Here is a 20,171-nt window from a genome sequence, read left to right as displayed (position 1 = left end):
ATGGCTCCTTTTCCTCTCCACGTCCTCCCCACCTCCTGCCAGGTCTGTCCCTCTCTCCTTCCCTGCAGAGGGTGAGCTGCTGCTGCTGGCGTTTCCCTCTCTCCAACACAGGAATTTCATCGTGGATCAGACCTATGGTCCATCTAGCCCAGTGTCCTCTCTCTGACAGTGACAGCCGCAGCTGCTGCAGAAGAAGGTGTAAGAAACCCAGCAGTACGTGAATGACCGAACCCTCCTGAGGGTGTCACCCTAATGCCTAACAGCTAGAAATTGGCTTCTGCCCTGAAATTAATGGGTGTAAAGGTGTTCCAAAATATTCATTTAGCGGTAACTATTGTAACTGGATCGTCTCACTATCCAAGTAAATGTCCAAATCCTTCCTGATTCTTGCTTAGCTCATGGCCTCAACTACCTCTTGTGGCAATGAGTTCCTCAGTCTACTTAGGCATTGAGTGAAGAAAGCATTCGTTTTGTATCTTTTTAGAATTTGCCATGTTCCAGGTAATTGAATATCCTCTTGATCTTTTGCTATGAGACAGGGGGAACACATTGTCGATCTACTCTCTACCAGTCAGTATTTTATAGACGTTTCTCATTTCCCTTCTAATTCATATCATTTGTAAGGTAACAATCCCAGTCTTTTCAACCTCTCTCTTTATTAGAGTTTCCCTGAACCCTTGATCATTCTCATTGCCCTTCCCTGAGCCCTTTCTAGTTCTGCAATATCCTGGGTGAGAAGGGTGCCCAGTACTACACAGAGGAGACCAGAGGAGGGTGAAACATTGTCTGACTGATCTCGTGGCATTGTATTTTCTATATGATTCCCCAACCCCCTCCTCCTGGATCCCAGAGATTTGCTTAGTTTCTATCCATGCCTGCACTGCGATCAGGGTTTCACAGAGCTGTGTACCATGATGCCCAGGTCCCTGTCCTGAGTTCTTACAGTTAAATTAGAACCTTGTAAGCTGTTTGAGGAGTTCAAGCTTTTCCCTCCAATGGGCATAGATGTTGCAGTTATTGACATCTAAGTTCGTCTGTTATCATGCTGCCCATTCACCTAGCTTGGTTAGCTCTGACAGGGAAAAATGTCGCCCCCCCACCCATTGTCCCACTAGGCCCAACAGCCTGTTGTCATATAAAGAGCAAAGGTTTAAGCTTCTGCAAAGCATGCTTATCTGTACAAAGGGCACTAAAAGAGGAGGAGGGAGGAACAAGTAACCAGGGAAAGGGGAACGGAGAAAATGTGCCCAGCTGGAGATAGGAAGAGTTTAGCTAGAGCTTTTGCAAAATGTAACCGCAAGAGAGGGATCTTGAAATAGCCAGACCACCAACGAAACTGCCCAAATACAATAACAGGAAAAACCTAATATGGGTAAATTTAAGCTAGTTTGCTCATTTTATATCTGTTAATCCCAAATAAGGCAACAGCAGTGTGATATGCAAGTGCTACATTTTGCGGTTTTAACCTTTAAAAGCTTAGGAAAATTTGTAATGGGGGGGCAGCCACCTCTTGCATGGGGCCAGGCTGACTCTCCCTGCATGCATGCTTGTATGGAAATAAAGGTGCCTCAGGCTGCCTGATCTAAAATCAACGGTGTGGTCTAATTTTCCACAACAGCTCCTTGTGAGAGCTTCTCTGGACTTCACTTTGACCTAAATAATCTGGTGCCATCTGTAAATGTTGCTACCTCACTGCTCACCCCCTTTTCTAGATTGCTAATAACCATAAAATATTTACCCTGCTATTTGTTATAAAGTGTGTAATCCCTCCCTCTGTGCTTCTCTCCCTTCACAGGAACCTTGAGCATTTCTGAGCCCGATCAACGCATCTACCACCTCATGGCATCTTTCAACCTCACCCCTTCTGACTCATCAACATTCACACTAACGGGGATCCCTGGCTTGGAAGCTGCTCACATCTGGATTTCCATCCCTTTCACTATGTTCTATATTATCGGCTTGTTGGGAAATTTCACGCTTTTGTTTGTTGTAAGCAAAGAGCAGACCCTGCACAAGCCGATGTACCTGCTTCTCTGCCTGTTGGCGGTCACTGAAATTGGCACATCCACCTCCATCATGCCAAAGGCACTGTGTATATTTTGGTTCCAGTTGAAAGGCATTACTGTGGGTGGCTGCCTCACCCAGATGTTCTTCCTTCATGCAGGTACTGTGATGCACTCAGCGGTCCTCGTGACAATGGCCTTCGATCGCTATGTTGCCATATGTAACCCTTTGAGATACACCACCATCCTCACCAATGCACGAATAGCTAAGCTGGGGCTCGTGGGTTTGATAAGAGCTGTTCTCTGCATCCTGCCCCTGCCCCTGCTCCTCAGCAGGCAGCCATTCTGCGCCAACCGCATTATCCCCCATGCATACTGTGACCACATGGCTGTGGCAAAGCTATCATGTGGGGACATCACAGTGAACAGGATGTACGGCTTGGTGATAGCATTTGTAGTCAATGGGTCAGACCTGACACTCATTGCACTATCCTACAGTCTGATCATCAGGGCTGTCCTCAGAATCTCCTCCAAGAAAGCCCACCAGAAAGCTCTCAACACCTGCACAGCCCACATCTGTGTGATGCTGATGTCTTATCCTTCCTTCTTCTTCTCCACTCTGACACATCGGTTCGGTCAGGGCATTGCTCCCCACATTCACATCATCTTGGCCAACCTCTATTTCCTTCTTCCCACCATGTTCAATCCTATCATTTATGGTGTCAAAAACAAACAGCTTCGTGAAAAAGTTGGCAAATACACCTGCAGAATGTACTCACCTGGGGGTCACTGACTTTAATCCTGTGTGACAAGAGGGGGACAGGATACTTCCTCGTCATTCGTGCTCTGTCCCAGTATGGCTAAGCTCAGCATTGTGGAAATTTAAAGTCTGGGAAGCTCCTCACAGCTAACATCTTATCACTCCGTCACCAAGTACCAAGCTCTCTGTTGCTGAGTTATATCTGTCTAACCATAACCCAATCTGTTTTAGCAGCATCCACCAGCCCTACCTACACACACCTTATCACTTGGCCTTTCAGTGACTTCCAGACCACGACAAGATATTACAGGTTTCTGAAGCAAGGTGGCTTTCCATTAGAGCCTGTTTGAATAGGGTTCTTGATCAGTCTGACTAACTGAAGCTACGCTTTCTGATAGCCAAAGACAAAGAAAGCAAGTACAATGCTGGACTTCTTTTATATATGTACAGTGATCCGGTGAGCAAAATTTACCTGATTTTTCTATGTTCAATCGTTGAGGAAGGATAAACCAAAAGTTTCCATTGGAAAGTGCTAATAGAAGGAAAGCTGCTCCAGGGATTGAGGACATTCTACTAGAGCTTATTGGTGAGAGTTGTGAAGCTGTGTATTTTTGAGAACTGTACTGTGTTACGCTGGATTGAGGGGTGTGTACCCCAGAATGTGATCAAGACAATTGCAATCATATGATTTGCATTCAGCCACTATAAATTAATAAAAGAGAACACCACATAGTTTAGGGTTAATTGGAAAGCAGGGTTTTAGGTGCAAAGTCAAAATCTAGCTGGCAGTTTCTGCTAATCAGAATGGGAGGAGTGGGCAATAAATGATAATGAAAGAAAATAAATGGATGAAAACCTTGAGTCTAGATACCTCTGATATTAGAAGTGTATTGAAAGTTAGGAAAAGTGATAATCGAGTAGAGGTCACCATGACCTATGTGTGTTTTCTAGAAGTTATAAAAGATTAGCTAATACAGTGTGCTTTGGAGCAGTTCTCTGAAGCCATCCTGAGAGACATTTTTCCTGACATCTTCTCTTCCCAGCAACTAGCCACTGCGAACCTGCTGTTAATTACACAATACAGTTCCAGATGTTAGGTAAATAATTGGGATGTTCTAACCTTTACTTATGTCTGTGCGACCTTAAATCTAATAAACTTCAGTGTTAGACAAGAACACAATTACTTGCATTTAATCCTTGAAGAGATAGAATTGCTGTGTTCCCATTGAGTTATTCCTGACACCCCCTGGATTGAAATAATTAAGTTGCCACTGCTTGGGCTTCTCAAAACCCCAGGGAACAGACTGTTATGGTAAACTATAACATTGCCTTGGAGTCCAATAACTTATCACTTTGCACAATCGATTTTGGAGTCGCTTTCAGCTGGAACTTTCAAAATACACACTAACCATTCCCTTTGTCGAAGATGTCAAAAGTAGGTGTCAAGATTAATCTTGCAGTTTGTGAAACAGATGAAATGGAGATTGCCACCAAATGTGCAGGTGATTGAATTGCTTCCAGCAGTAAAGCCTTCACGACCTAGATTGGCTGACATTGGCGAGGCCTCACCACATTGGTGAGGCCCCATCTGGAGAACTGTGTCCAGTCTTGGGCCCCACACTACAAGAAGGATGTGGAAAAATTGGAAAGAGTCCAGCGGAGGGCAACAAAAAATATTAGGGGGCCGGAGCACATGACTTATGAGGAGATGCTGATGGAACTGGGATTGTTAGTCTGCAGAAGAGAAGAATGAGGGGGAATTTGATAGCTGCTTTCAACTACCTGAAAGGGGGTTCCAAAGAGGATGGATCTAGACTGTTCTCAGTGGTAGCAGATGACAGAACAAGGAGTAATGGTCTCAAGTTGCAGTGGGGAATTTTAGGTTGGATATTAGGAAAAACTTTTTCACTAGTAGGGTGGTGAAGCACTGGAATGGGTTCCCTAGGGAGGTGGTGAAATCTCCTTCCTTAGAGGTTTTTAAGGTCAGGCTTGACAAAGCCCTGGCTGGGATGATTTAGCTGGTGTTGGTCCTGCTTTGAACAGGGGGTTGGACTAGATGCCTCCTGAGGTCCCTTCCAACCCTGATATTCTATGATTCTATGATATCTCAATTTTTCCATTGTTTTGTGGAGACCTTGGACGGTTGGAATAACAGTGGAGAGTTTTGCTTATGGTTCACTGGCCTCATACTCAGAGAAATCAAGTAGATCAGTTTTGGGTTCAAGAACTCGAACACACTGATGCCACTGGGGACAAAGACTTTAGTTAACTTGGCTTGTTTCGTCTTTCATTGCTGTTGCTCCCTTTTAGCAACACGGCGCTTGAAAGACTATTTTCTCAGATGGCAACAAGATGTTTTTATTGGTATACGTGCAATGCCACAAAATCTGTTGTGAAGAGTTTGCACCAAGGAAAGAAATGATTGCACTGGTCACTGCTGGTATGTATGACCAGGAGCATTCTACTTCCTATGAAGACAGTGAGGATGAAATGTTGCCTTTCAGAGACTAACAGTAACAAACCAATTCAACTCAAAATATGGACACTGATTACTGTCATTTAATGAAATTAGAAATAAATAATTTAATAATGTTATTGTTGTTTTTACACTGCATATATTTTGGGCTCATTTGGGGATATTTTTCATGCCATCATTTCCCGTTTTTGTTTGCCACCCTCAATCGGGATACAAGTACCAGTATTGGGGTTTTGTTTTTGAATTTCATTGTTATCTCATAACTTTGTTGCTAATGTGGAGGTATTTCTGCTGGGGCTTGTAGGGTTTTTTTTTTTAATCTAATCTGTACTAGGTATCTAGGAAAAGCTTTCATTTGTTACTCGATGTATAGATCAATGTGTTAATAAAAAAACCCTTTGTTTAAAGGCACAAATAGGGTTACTTTTAGGTTAGTTTCTTAGTGATTTGGGGCTATTAATGCAGTAGAAGTCTGACAAACCTCCAGCACCTCAAGCTGAGCTGGAGGCAGATCAGCAGCAGCCAGAAAAATAAGGGCCAGAGAAGCAGCTCAGAAGGCAGTGCTGGGTTGGAGGCAGAGCAGCAGTGCTGAGGCAGAGCTGGGCAGCTGCAGTTGGAAAAGACCAGAACCAGGAGCTGGGTCAGCATGGACCAGCTAGGTCAGTGGGGAGCCAGGGTTCAGCTCCAATGGGGAGCTGCGGGTCCAGAGCCAGGATAGTGGATGCCGGCCATGCCATAAGTAACACAACAGCTGAGCACAAAGAGTGGCTGGGGAGAGCAAGGTGGGGCCATGGGAAGTGGGGGTACATGAATCTGATAGAAGGGCAGATATTGGGGAGACGGATCCTGCCACCTAGAGCCTTGGTGTGTGTGGCCACTGCCAGAGCAAGTGTCTGACCTGTGCTATCAAGGCACATAGCGAGGGCCTGGGCAGGAGGCCTGGGGCGTGTGAGGAACAGACGTGAACTTTCCTTACATCCCAGAGACAGCTGTTTGTGGTGTCCCTGTGCCCACAGAGTGAGGTCTCTTGTTTCCTTGAACATTTTCCATTTTTTCCCTATTTTTCTTACAATTGATGTTTAATAAATTCTATTTAGTTTGAACTTAATGTAGTGATCGGTAAGTCAGTGAAGAGAGTACACTGGTTGGGGACATCCTAGTCCCAGTCCTAAGTGACCATGACAGAGGTTCAACTTAAATGTATACTCCAAATTAAAAAACATAGTCAGAGAACCAAAAAAGAGCCACCATGGCTAAACAACAAAGTAAAAGAAGCAGTGAGAGGCAAAAAGGCATCCTTTAAAATGTGGAAGTTAAATCCTAGTGAGAAAAATGGAAAGGAGCATAAACTCTGGCAAACGAAGTGTAAAAAATTAGGAAGGCCAAAAAAGTATTTGAAAAACAACTAGCCAAAGACTCAAAAAGAAATAGAAAAAAAAAATCAAGTACATCAGAACCCTTGCGGCTGGACTCCCTCATTATAGGCCTTCTCTTCTACCTGTTGTGCATTTAGCAAATTCTTCTAGCAAATGCCTATAAAGTCTTGAGGTAATTTCTTAATTGAAGAATTTATTGGACTGTGTTCATTGTCTGGGGTCTTTGCTGTTCTGTGTTTCTCCAAGCAGGTCTGGAAACCCTTTGGCTGCTTCCCAGACAGAAGTTTAAAGGGAGAAACATTGGAGGCTTCAGGCACATTCCTGATAGCAAAAAGGAGGCGAGGGAATAGTTGGTGCCAATGTTTGGATTCTGAGGATACACAATTATTTAACGTCGCAATCAAAGTTCTGTGAAATTGCTCCACCAACTCATCAATCTGAGGAGGGTAGATCAATGTTCCTAATGCTGTTACCCTCATTTAGACTGCACAGTTGTAAAGTTGTAAAGTGAAGTTAGATCCTTGATCAGTAACGATTTCTTGGGGTATTTCCACCTGAGAGAGGAATTTCATAAGCTCATTTGGTTCATGGCCAGAGTGCTAGAATTATACCTGGAGGGAAATAAACCTGGCTGGGTGACTTTGTCACCGAACAGTGCCTATGTTTTTTCTTTATGAGTAACATCGAGGTCTGCTGAATGAGCAGGCCGCCTTGTCTGCTAATACTGATAACACTGGAGCTCCAAGGACAGAAGAACTGAGCAGCTTGAACAGCGTTCCCAAAGCAACAACATTCCAGCCTTCAGCACTTAGCAACGGCTAACTGACACTCTGAGCCCAGGGGTGAAAAACTCTTCGGTTTGGAGCAAGTCAGCGACTGTGGTGCCTCCTGCCCAAAGTGTGGTCACTGCCTGAGTCACTGAGGTTCCACTACTGATCCTTAGCCAAGCCTGTGGACAACTCGCTGTGGTGACTGGGGAAGATTATGCCACCAAAGTTAAGGATTCTGTGACTTTCAGAGACCTCCGTGACATTTTCCATGTCAGCCCAGAGCTGTCAGCCAGTGGGAACACCTGAGCTCTCAGCTGCCTTGGGTTGCCAAGAACCCAGCAGCTCTCAGCTCCTACAGGCGGTGGTGGGACCCAGAGCTCCGAGCTGCCATAGCTTTGTGATTTTGGGGCTGTGGCAGGGGATCCAGAGCTCTGAGCTATTGGGGCTGCGGCAGGGGCCATGGAGCTGTTAGCCATGGCGGCAGCAGGTGCTGGACACTCCCCCCTCCCAAAGTGGGGCTCAGGCTCTCATCCTCCTGACTGGGCTTTGATCCTCCCCCTGTCAGTTCCCCCCATCCCCATTATTTTTAGTAAGAGTCACAGACAGGTCACGGGCTTTCATGAATTTGTGTTTATTGCCTGTGACCTGTCCATGACTTTTACTAAAAATAAATTCTGATGTCTTGCCTCCACCCCAAGAGGTGGAAATTAATGTGGAACATAGACTCATAGGACTGGAATGGACCTCGAGAGGTCATCATGCCCAGTCCCCTGCACTCATGGCATTTCTCCACACATCTGCTATCCACGCCCCCCATCCATGTGATGGGTTTTTTGTGCAATCACCCCATCAAAGTGGGGATTTGTAGCCAATAAGGCCAGTTTGCTAGCTTGCTATATTGCAGAATGGGTTTTCTTTATTTGTTTGATTGATTATATTATTTTCTTAGTTTTTTGTTTATGTTGAGTTCCAGTGTATGTTATTCATAATAGTTATTCATCATAGTTGGGTGCAATACAAGGAACCTACAGGCCTGTATCCTGCATGATTAGCTAGATCAAGTTAATATGTGGGTTTATAACATTTGGTATAGATAAATGGCCTACCGGTTACCCCTTTTGACTTTTGGGGAACTAAACTGGGAACCAAACAGAAAAATTGAATATGTTTACAGACCAGTAACAGCAGGGTACACCACAGAATATGGAAATCATAAAAGTCATAAGTTAGGCTAAAGGTAATGGTTTTGGGGATGACATAATTGATATTAACATTATGAATATATGTCATAATATGTAGCCTGCATCTTGTTGCACAGTTTTGTTTTATCAAGTCCATTTGAGAAAACAGTCTTTCAACTGCAGCATTGCTAAAAGGTAGTAACAGAAACAAAAGAGCAAATAAGCAAAGTTCAGTAAAGTCTTTGTCCTCTGCGGCATCCGAGTGTCCGAGAACTTCAACCCAAACATGCTCAACTTGATTGTCCTGAGTATGAGGCCACTGAACCATAAGCAAAACTCTCCAGTGCTGCTCCAACTGTCCATGGTCTCCACAAAACAATGGCAAAAATGACAGATTGCCTAATCTAGGTCATGAAGGATTTAGTACTGCAAGTGATTCAATCACTTGGATGTTTGGTGGCAATCCCTGTTTCATCTGTTTCACAAACTCCAAGATGAAATCTCGACACCTTTTCTTTTATATATATATATAGAAAGAGAGAGAGAGATACCTATCTCATAGAACTGGAAGGGACCCCGAAGGGTCATCGAGTCCAGCCCTCTGCCTTCACTAGCAGGACCACCTACTCTTGACCTCTTTGACAAAAGGAATGGGTAGTGTGTGTTTTGAAAACTGCACCGAAAAGTGACTTCAAAATCGACTGCATGAAGCGGTAAGTAATTTGACACAAAGATGATGTTGTAGTTTAACACACCAGTCCCATTATCAATAATGCATGGTTTCACAACTCTTGCCAGTAAAATGTCCTTAAGTCCTACAGTAGCTTTTGTGTATTAGCACTTTCAAACTGAAACACATGCTTTATCATCCAGGCTTCCTGAAATATTGGACGTACAAAAATCAGGTAAATTTTGTTCACCAGAGCACTTCACATACGGTAAAGAAGTTCAGAATTTGTAGTTTGTTTTTTTGTCTTGGCTATCAGAAAGTGTAGCTTGCATTTATCACAAAAGAACTAATGGAAAGCCACCTTCAGAAAGCTGCAGTAAGCTGCAGTATCTTCTGGTGGTCTGGAAGTCGTGGAAAGTATGAATGAGAGGGTATCTAACGTTGGGGGCTGACAGGTGATGCTGAAAGAGGTCAGGTGATGGTCAGAGAGGGGGGACTCAGCAACAGAGTGGTGATGGAGTGATAAGACTGTGAACTTCCACAATGCTGAGCTCAGCCAAACTGGGACAAAGAACCCTTGATTCATGAGGAGATCTCCTTTCCCAATCTTGTCAGATAGGATTAAAGTCAATGGCCCCTTGTGATCACATTCTGCAGATGTATTTAACCACTTTGTCATGAAGTTCTTTGGTTTTGACCCCATAAATGACAGGGTTGAGCATGGTGGGGACGAGGAAATAGAGGTTGGCCAAGATGATGTGAACATGGGGAGCAATACCCAAACCATACCGGTGTGTAAGGTTAGAAAAGAGTAAGGGAGTATAAGAGGTCAGAATCACACAGATGTGGGAAGTGCAGGTGTTGAGGGCTTTCTGGTGGGCTTTCTTGGAGGAGATTCTGAGGACGGCCCTGATGATCAGACCATAGGAGAGGGCAATTAGTGTCAGGTCTAACCCGATGACTACAGACATTATCACTAAGTCGTACATCCTGTTGACAGTCGTGTCCCCACATGACATCTTCGCCACAGATATGTTCTCGCAGTATGTATGGGGGATAATGCGGTTGGCACAGAATGGCTCCCTGCTGAGGAGCAGAGGCACAGGCAGAATGAAGAGAACAGCTCTTATGAAACACATGAGCCCTAGCTTAGCTATACGTGCATTGGTCAGGATGATGGTATATCTCAGAGGGTCACATACAGCAACATAGCGATCGAAGGCCATTGTAACAAGGACGGCTGAATGCATAACCATACCCGCATGAAGGAAGAAGACCTGGGTGAGACAGCCAGCCACAGTAATGCCTTTCAAATTGAACCAAAATATACACAGTGCCTTTGGCACAACGGAGGTAGATATGCTGATGTCTGTGAGTGCCAGCATGCAGATCAGCAGGTACATTGGCTTGTGCAGGGTCTGCTCTTTCCCTACAACCAACAGAACAGTGAAATTTCCCAAGAGGCCAATAAGGTAGAACATAGAGAAAGGGATGGAAATCTGGACATGGGCAGCTTCTAGGCCAGGGATTCCCATTAGAATGAATGTTGAAGGGCCAGAGGGGGTGAGGTTGAAGGATGCCATGAGGTGGTCAATGCGGTGATGAGGCTCAGAAATGCTCCAGGTGTCTGCAAAGGGAGAGAAGCACAATGATGGGGATTACACATGTTGTAACAAGTAGTACAGTAAATATTTCATAGTTATTAACTATCTAGAAAGGGGATGAGCACTGAGGTGACAACATTTACAGATGGCACCAGATTACTGAGGTCAGAGTTAAGTCCAGAGAAGTTCTCAGAGGGAACTAACCAAGCCAGGTGAATGGGCAGCATGATGGCAGATGAATCAAAGAATCATAGAATATCAGGGTTGGAAGGGAATTTACAAGGTCATCTAGTCCAACCCCCTGCTCAAAGCAGGACCACTCCCCAACTACATCAACCCAGCCAGGGCTTTGTCAAGCCTGACCTTATAAACCTCTAAGAAAGGAGATTCCACCACCCTCCTAGGTAAACCATTCCAGTGCTTCACCATCCTCCTAGTGAAAAAGTTTTTCATAATATCCAACCTAAACCTCCCCCACTGCAACTTGAGACCATTAATCCTTGTTCTGTCATCAGGTACCACTGAGAACAGCCGAGCTCCATCCTCTTTGGAACCCCCTTTCAGGTAGTTGAAAGCAGCTATCAAATCCCCCCTCATTCTTCTCTTCTACAGACTAAAGAATACCACTTCCCTCAGCTTCTTCTCGTAGGTCATGTGCTCCATATTTGTTGCCCTCCGCTAGACTCTTTCTAATTTTTCCAAATCCTTCTTTTAGTGTGGGGCGCAAAACTGGACACAGTCCTCCAGATGACGCCTCGCCAATGTCAAATAGAGGGGAATGATCACGTCTCTCGATCGGCTGGCAATGCCCCTACTTATACTGCCAAAAATGTCGTAAGCCTTCTTGGCAACAAAGGCACACTTCTCATCCACTGTAACCCCTAGTTCCTTTTCTGCAGAACTGCTTCCTAGCCATTCAGTCCCTAGTCTGTAACAGTGAATGGGATTCTTCCATCCTAAGTGCAGGACTCTGCACTTGTCCTTGTTGGATCTCATCAGGTTTCTTTTGGCCCAGTCCTCTAATTGTCTAGGTCCCTCTGTATCCTATCCCTACCCTCCAGCATATCTACCACTTCATCCAATTTAGTGTCATCTGCAAACTTGCTAAGAGTGCAGTCCAAGCCATCGTCCAGAACATTAATGAAGATATTGAACAAAACCGGCCCCAGGACCGACCCTTGGGGCACTCCGCTTGAAACCGGCTGACAGCTAGACATGGAACCATTGATCACTGCCTGATGATCTAGCCAGCTTTCTATCCACCTTATAGTCCATTCATCCAGTCCATACTTCTTTAACTTGCAGGCAAGAATACTGTGGGAGACCGTATGAAAAGCTTTGCTAAAGTCAAGGAATAACACATCCGCTGCTTTCCCCTCATCCACAGACCCAGTTATCTTCTCATAGAAGGCAATTAGGTTATTCAGGCATCACTTGCCCTTGGTGTATCTATGCTGACCGTTCCTGATCACTTTCCTCTCCTCTACGTGCTTCAGAATTGATTCCTTGAGGACCTGCTCCATGATTTTTCCAGGGACAGTGTAAGCATGGACAGAAACTAAGGAAAAGGTTGGAATCCAGGAGAACTGGGATGGGGAATAATACAGTAAATACAATGCCATGAGATCAGTCACTCTATGTTTCACCCTCCTCACACAGGATATTGCAGAACTAGAGGGTTTCAGGAAAGGGAAACAAGAATGATCAAGGGCCCGGGGAAACTCTCCTATGGAGAAAGGTTGAAAAGATTGGGATTGTTACCTTAGAAAAGAGATGAATAAAAGGGGATGAGAGAAAAGTCTATAAAATATGACTGGTAGAGAGTAGATGGAGAATGTGTTCTCCCTGCCTCATAGCAAAAGATCAAGAGGACATTTAATTACACTGAAATGTGGCAAATTCAAAACTGATAATAAAGAGTGCTTTCTTCACTCAACGCTTAATTAGACTGAAGAACTCATTGACACAAGAGGTAATTGAGGCCATGAGCTAAGCAAGAATCAGGAACTGTTTGGACATTTACATGGATAGTAATACTATCCAGTTATAATAGTTACAGTGTGATGGAGCGATTCTGGCGGGACCCAACTGAGAGTGCCAAATCAGGAGCAATTGCTTAAACAGGGCAGTAACAGCCCTAGGCTGGGGTTTTTCCACCTCTAAGGCAAACCAAACCAGCCAGACAAAAGGGACTTTGGTCTCACCCCACTGGCTAACCACAAGTCACACAAGCAATTTCCTTAGACACTCCAGTCTCCCAGTATCACCACCAGTGCACTCGTCCTGGGGATAAATGGTTATGAAAACCAACACCCCAATAAAAGAAAAAGGTTCTCTCAATCCCAAAGGACCAAGCCCCAGACCCAGGTCAATATACACATCAGATCTTACCCACAAATCACGCTGTTGCCAATCCTTTAGAATCTAAAATCTAAAGGTTTATTTACAAAGGGAAAAAGGTAGAGAAGAGAGGTAGAATTGGTTAAATGGAATCAATTACATACAGTAATGGCAAAGTTCTTAGTTCAGGCTTGCAGCAGTGCTGGAGTAAACTGCAGGTTCAGATTAAGTCTCTGGAACATCCCCCGCTGGGATGGGTCAACAGTCCTTCGTGCAGAGCTTCAGTTTGTAGCAAAGTCCTTCCAGAGGTCAGAAGCAGGACTGAAGACAAGATGGAGATGATGCATCAGCCTTATATAGACTTTTCCAGGTGTAAGAATCCCTTCGTCCTCACGGTGAAACAGAAACTTATAAAATAATATGGAGTTTGCAGTCACATGGACAAGTTTCTGCATACTTTGCTGAGTCACAAGGCGTGTCTGCCTTCTCTCCATGGGTCAATTGTGTAGCTGATGGCCCTTTAATGGGCCATCAAGCCAGCTTTGCCGGGCTAACATCAGCTTTGTATGGGACACTTCCCAGAGGCAGAGCATAATACAAAATACAGACAGTATAGAGCCAATACTTATACTTAAACTACAAAATGATACACAGACATACAGACAGCATAATCATAACCAGCAACCCAGAACCTGGTCTTAGACACCTTATATGACCCCCTTTACTTAGGATTTGGTGCCACCACAGGACCTTGGTTGCAACCCATGTTCTATATGGTTCCCATTTATATCAATAACGTCACATACAGCTAAATAAATATTTGGGAAAGCCTATCTGCCCCTGTGTTTCAGGGCACAAGGCAATCTCCAGCTGCTAGGCATTAAGGGTGACACCCTCATGAGGATCAGGTCATCCCCCGCATCCCACCACTTCTAGGTTTCTTACAACTTCTTCTGTAGCATCTGGGGCTGTCACTCTCAGAGAGAGGACACTGGACTAGATGGACCATAGATCTGATCCACGATGTAATTTCCATGTTGGAAAGGACCCAATTTTTCCCCATGAAAACAGATATTATCATGGTGAGATATGACTGTGCTGAACAGAATGGTCATGAAGGGCACAGAGGTTTTTGTATTTAGGGCTACAGGCCTGCACCTCTGTTACTTCCCTTGTTTTTTGGTGAGACACTTTCTTGCAGGCTCTCAGCTTTGTCTGAGACCTGTGTGATACTCTATACATCAGGGGAGTGCCCTGTAACCCCATATTCCTCATTTATATATAATTGTGATATTGCATATAAAACATGCCATGAGAGGAATCGGGGGAAAGGTTATGATATTCTAAAAGTCATTGTTCTATCTAAATATGTATATATTTACTGCATATTATGAAGTTATGAGATTCTGTTGTATGGTTGTCACTAAAACATGCTGTAAGTTGGGAATCAGCAGTTCCCCAGAGACAACAGCAAGAACAAGTCAACAACATAAGGGCAGGTGTCGAACAACCATCAACAGCCATTGTCCAGCAAGGGAGCTACAATGCAATGACTTGCTTGCACAAGGCCACACCAAGGGAATTGTTCAATCTTGCCTGGTGACTCAGCAATGAAAACCAGACATGCCTGGACTTGTGTTCTCCAAGTACACGGACTAGTGATATAGAACAGAACACAGTGGCCCCCGCTTGGCCTTGTCTCCTCTCCCCCTGACCTATGCTGCAAGAAACAAGGGCACTCAGAAGACTGAAGACTCCAACAGAGGAGACTGGCCCAGGTTTCATGGGTGAAACCTGTGTATTATGAATTGCAATATCCAGTGGGATGAGAAAAAAAATGCTTAATCTAGATGTTGCCCAGTCTAATAGGGTTGAGAGTTTAGATTTTATTTTGGTAACTAACTCTGACTTTTTGCCTATCCCTTAAAATCTTTTGTAGTCAATAAACTTGTTTTACTGTTTATCTTTACCAGTGTGTTTGGTGAATCTGCTCAGGTTTACAAAGGCTGGTGTCTATCCACTTCCATTGATGAAGTGGAGAACCAATCAGTAAACTTGCACTGTTCAACTTGAGCATGCATCTGCCAAAGTGGGTATTCATCCACGAAAGCTCATGCTCCAATACGTCTGTTAGTCTATAAGGTGCCACAGGACTTTTTGCTGCTTTTACAGATCCAGACTAACACGGCTACCCCTCTGATACAAAAATTGGGGGTTCATAAATATTGAAAAGGACAGGTCACTGATTCAGAGCAATCTGGATTGGCTGGTAAACTGGGTGGAAGCAAACAATATGTGTTCTAATATAGCTATGTAGATATCTGCATCCAGGGACAAAAAGTGTAGGCGATGATACCGTAATGGGGGACTCTACTGTGGGAAGCAAAATGACTCTGAAAAAGTTTTCGGGCCTGAAGGGATAATTAGCTGAACATGAACTCTCAGTGTGATTCTCTGGCCAACATATATAATGAGATCCTGTAAGATAACCAGGGAAACTCAAGGGGAGGTGGAGAAGTTGTTTTACCTCTATATTTGGCACTGGTGCGATTGCTGCTGGATTCCTGTGTCCAGTTCTGGTGTCCATGATGAAAGATGGATGCTGATACATTGAAGAGGGTTCAGAGAGGAATCACAAGAATTATGAAACGGTTAGAAAACCTGCCTTATAGTGATAGACTCAAGGAGCTCCATCTATTTGGTTTAACAAAGAGAGTTATGGGGTGACTTGATAACAGTCTCTAAGTACCGTTTCTCTACAAGCTCTGCTCCAGGAATTATTTTAGTGAAATTCTCTGGTGCGTGCTCTACAACAGAGGTTTTCAATTTTTTTTTCTGGGGACCCAGTTGAAGAAAATAGTTGATACCCACAACCCAACAGAGCTGGGGATGAGGACGTGGGGTGTGGGAGGGGCTCAGGGTTGGGGCAGAGGATTGGGGTGCTGGGGTAAGAGCTGTGGGGTGGGGCCAGGAATGAATGCTTCAGAATGTGGGAGGGGGCCCTGGGGTGGGACAGGGGGTTGGCGGTAGGAGGGGGTCAGGGCTCTGGGCTGGGGATGCAGGATATGAGGTGGGTCCGGGGATGGGGGTTTGGGGTGCAGGAGGGGATCGAGGTTTGGGGGAGGATCAGGGATGGGGCAGGAGGTTGGGATGTAGGAGGGGGTCAAGTCTCTGGGCTGGGGGTGTAGGTTCTGGTGTGAGGCTGGGAATGATGGCTTTGGGGTGCAGGAAGGGGTTCTGGGGTTTGGGGGGCTCAAGGCAGGGTGTGGGCCTGGAGATTGGGGCACAGACTTACCTCCAGCGGCTCCCTGTCAGGGGCACAGAGGCAGGCTTCCTGCCTGTCCTGGCACAATGGCCCACGCTGCACCTCGAGCAGCCAGCAGCAGGTCCGGCTCCTAGGTGGAGGCATGCAAGGGGCTCTGTACAGCTCTCGCCCACCCGCACCTCACCCCGCCTGCTCCCATTGGCCAGTTCCTGACCAATGGGATTGTGGAGTCAGTGCTCGTGACAGGGGCAGAGCATGGAGCCCCATGTCCCCCCATCGAAGCCGGACCCGCTGCTGACAACTTCTGGGGCGCAGTGCGGTGTCAGAGCAGGTAGGCACTACCCTGTCTTAGCTGGGCAGCATCATTGACAGGACTTTTAACATCCCAATCGGTGGTGCTGACCACAGTGACCCAGTGCCTGACATGCCGCGACCCAGCACTGGGTCAGGACCTGAACTTGGAAAAACGCTGCTCTACAGAAAGTCAGACGAGAAGATCACAATGGTCCCTTCTGGCCTGGGAATCTCCGAACATGTCCCCAGGGGTCAGCTGGAGGCAGTTTGCCAGCAAGCTCGTGCCTGAGCTTACTGACGGCATTTTTTCTATTCATGACCATGGTAAATGTAGCCCTATGGGGAGAAATTCTCATGTGACTGCGGTGCCTTGGAAATGTTACACTTGGAAATATTTCACGAGGCTGAGGGATCCCGTGACACACTGCATGGACCAACGTTGTAGGTGAGAAAAAAATATGTACAAGTTTCACCATGAATGAGTAACAACTAACATGTGATCCTGGGTTTAATGTCTGTGTCCCCGTGGCTGACTGTTTCAGGCAGATGCCAGTGGTTCCTGCACATGGCAGCTGTATTTATCTAGGCCCTCACATGTCCCAGAGTTCCCCACTCTCATTATACAAGGTGCAAACTTCTCAGCTTATGAGTTGTTCCTGTGTAGCAGCCCCCGAAGCCACACACAGTGTGTATGGGTGTAACAAGAGCAGCATCACAGGGGCCCTGGCATTTGCCTCCCTCTGGGTGAGATTTCTCACCAGTGAGACCCAGTCACTGATCTGCCCCCGGCCAAGGGAGCAGGTATGATGGGAAGCAGCTCACCCCCTGAGAAGGGGGAGTGTGGGGCGGCTCAGAGGTTGTGGGAGCCAGGGATGACTGGGGAGCATGGAGAAGACACTGGTGACAGTAGTAGGAAGAGAACCTACCATATACGCACAATTAAGGGGGCCATCAGTTAGAAACTACTGTCAGTTAAGTTAAACTTGGCTACTACGTAAAAGCTGCTGTGTTATTGCTGTATTGTGTTATTGCTGTACATCATTTACAATGTGCATAACATTGCTAAACTGTTTAACCAACACACAAGTAAAAATCAACAAACGAATGGCAGCAGTTAACTTACAGGGTAACTACAAATTTGGTAAACAAATTCCCTGGTAGTACCAGTCGCACTTTGGGGTCAGTGACAGTGTGTACTAAGTAAGGCTCATGTCATTCAAAACAATCTTGTTCAGTATCTACCTGAATCACAACTCCCAGCACTGTCGCTTCTCTGTGTACACCCCCCTGCCTGACCCACAACCTCCGGCGCTGACCCGCTGTCCATGTACCGCCTGCCTGCCTCCCAACCTCCAACACTGCCCATCACTCTGTGTACACCCCGCTCCCCATCCCCATAAAACCCACCGCTGCCCTCCTGCCCATGTACACCCCGTCCCCCGCCCCCACAACTCCCAGTGGTGCCGGCCTGTCTGTGTACAGCCCACTCCATGCCCCCACAACCTCCAGCACTGCCCACCTGTCCATGTACGTTCAGCTCCCTGGCCCCAAAACCCCCAGCACTGCCCGCTTGTCCATGTAACTCCCCCCTACATCCAGGATCAAAACCAGGTGCCAGACCCCACAGTGAGACCTCACAGAAATAGCTCCTCGGACTAGGAAAAGGGGGAGATCAGCCTGAACTGTCTCTCTGGGGGCAAAGGGAACCGCAGAAGCAGCTCAGCTGGTGCAGGGAAGGAGAGAGGGACAGACCCGGTGGGAGGGAGAGAGGATGCGAAGACTAAAAGGAGCCAGTGTGAGGATCTCTTCCTCAAAATGACACAAAGCTTTAACGTATTGCAGCCCACTTGAAACCCAGACACCCTTCCTGAGGCTGTAGTGGGGCTGCTCACTGGAGGGGGCTGCTCGTAAAAGTCTGAGACACCCCCACCCTCATGATGCCTCCTTGGTCTTTGCATTACACAGAATGTGCATTCCTAATTTTGTCCGGTTTCAGGACTCTACGCCACTGTGATCTGGATGTTGAACATCCCTTTCCCCCACCCCCACCATATCCACACACACAGTGTGTTCCTGGACCTCCTGGGTTCCCCTAAGCCAGAAACATACTCTTACTTTAAGTGCCTTTTGCTGCTTCTCATCCTCTCCAGGAGCAGAGATGCAGGGGCACAGAGAGAGCAGACCTCTCTCCGCCCACAAAAACACTGTTATCCTGATTGTTTTCAACCCTAAGCCTGTGAGTTTGAGATTTCAGCAACTCTCCTGTCAGTTCTTCTTTGGTCCGAACAAGCTCACCCCTTGAACTGTTTAGTATTGTCAGAAACACCAAGTCGCCGCGATGGTGAATTCCTGCCCAGATGGTTTTTCACTTGAACTCTTAGTTCTAACTTTAGTGCCGAAGCTGGTAACTCACCAAAATCCCACTCAGCACAGGGAGGAAATCTCCTTATGGCGACAGGAAGGCAGAGCCCCAAGAATCAGTGTATGAATCTCAAATGTCTGACATGCTCTGTGTTAGACAGAGACCTTTATGATTTCCCTGTACAGTCCCTCTGGACTCTCAGGTTAGCAGGACTCCCAGACAATTCCCTCGGCTCCATGAGCAGTGGGAAGAGCAGATAATAGACCCTGCAGAACTTCATCCTGAGAGCCTCCCCTGGGAGTGAAGAAATGATTCTCCGATAACAGAGGCTCAGATTGTCAGGGCAAATTCAGTCTTGTAGACTTGATTGAATCATCCAGCACTACTGGAACACCAGAAAGCGAAGGAAGAGCCAAGGCTTAGACGTACTTATTTATCTACCAGCATTCCCGGGGTGCTGCGCATTGTCATAGAATCTGAGCATCTTCTCCTCCCCTCCCGGCTGACAAGCCCTGCCCTGAATCCATAATAACACAACATGCACATGGAAATGCTCTCCCACATCCGTCTTTCAAACACTGAACAATAGCCCATCCCATCTGATTGCCCCTGCTTAGTTATAACCCCGCCATAGTGCGACATAATGCCATGGGCAGGAGCAGCTTCCAGAGCCCCTTCAGTGATCAGCATGTGCCCTGAAGCCTGGGGACTGCTAGAGTAACCGCACCAGCTATAATTAGTTTAGTGAGGGTGGAGGAAGACACAGATGTGAGTTAGTTGCCCAATGTGCATCTGCATTTAGTGGGACTCTGATGTCTACTGCCCTTGTGCCTCTGACAATCTATTACAGTCCCGGCCTTCACAATATCCTCTGGCAAAGAGTTCCACAGCATAGTTCCAAAGAGTTCTTGGCACTTAGGTCCATCAATGGCTATTAGTCAGGATGGGCAGGGATGGTGTCGCTAGCCTCTGTTTGCCAGAACTTGGGAAGGGGAGACGGGGGATGGATCACTTCATGATTCCCTGTTCTTTTCATTCTCTATGAAGCACCTGGCTTTGGCCACTGTCAG

General features: G+C 46.1%; 2 protein-coding genes across 2 annotated transcripts; one reads left to right on the top strand and one right to left on the bottom strand.

The window, feature by feature from the left end:
- Window positions 1-1,839: 1,839 nt before the first annotated feature.
- Window positions 1,840-2,796, top strand: LOC120391321 (olfactory receptor 52N2-like). Its single transcript, XM_039514854.1, has one exon. It carries the CDS (start codon window positions 1,840-1,842, stop codon window positions 2,794-2,796), a length of 957 nt encoding a protein of 318 aa, XP_039370788.1.
- Window positions 2,797-9,880: 7,084 nt separating this feature from the next.
- On the bottom strand, window positions 9,881-10,819 carry LOC120404552 (olfactory receptor 52E2-like). The gene has a single exon (XM_039537314.1). The coding sequence runs from the start codon at window positions 10,817-10,819 to the stop codon at window positions 9,881-9,883; it is 939 nt and encodes a 312-aa protein (XP_039393248.1).
- Window positions 10,820-20,171: the final 9,352 nt, after the last annotated feature.

The sequence above is a fragment of the Mauremys reevesii genome, linkage group 1 (genome assembly GCF_016161935.1).
Source record: "Mauremys reevesii isolate NIE-2019 linkage group 1, ASM1616193v1, whole genome shotgun sequence".
Classification (NCBI taxonomy): Eukaryota; Metazoa; Chordata; order Testudines; family Geoemydidae; genus Mauremys; species Mauremys reevesii.
This window is presented reverse-complemented; position numbering and strand designations above follow the sequence as displayed.

Excerpts from the sequence above, each read along its gene's own strand:
- LOC120391321 (XM_039514854.1), top strand. The coding sequence starts at position 1,840 with ATGGCATCTTTCAACCTCACCCCTTCTGACTCATCAACATTCACACTA.
- LOC120404552 (XM_039537314.1), bottom strand. The coding sequence starts at position 10,819 with ATGGCATCCTTCAACCTCACCCCCTCTGGCCCTTCAACATTCATTCTA.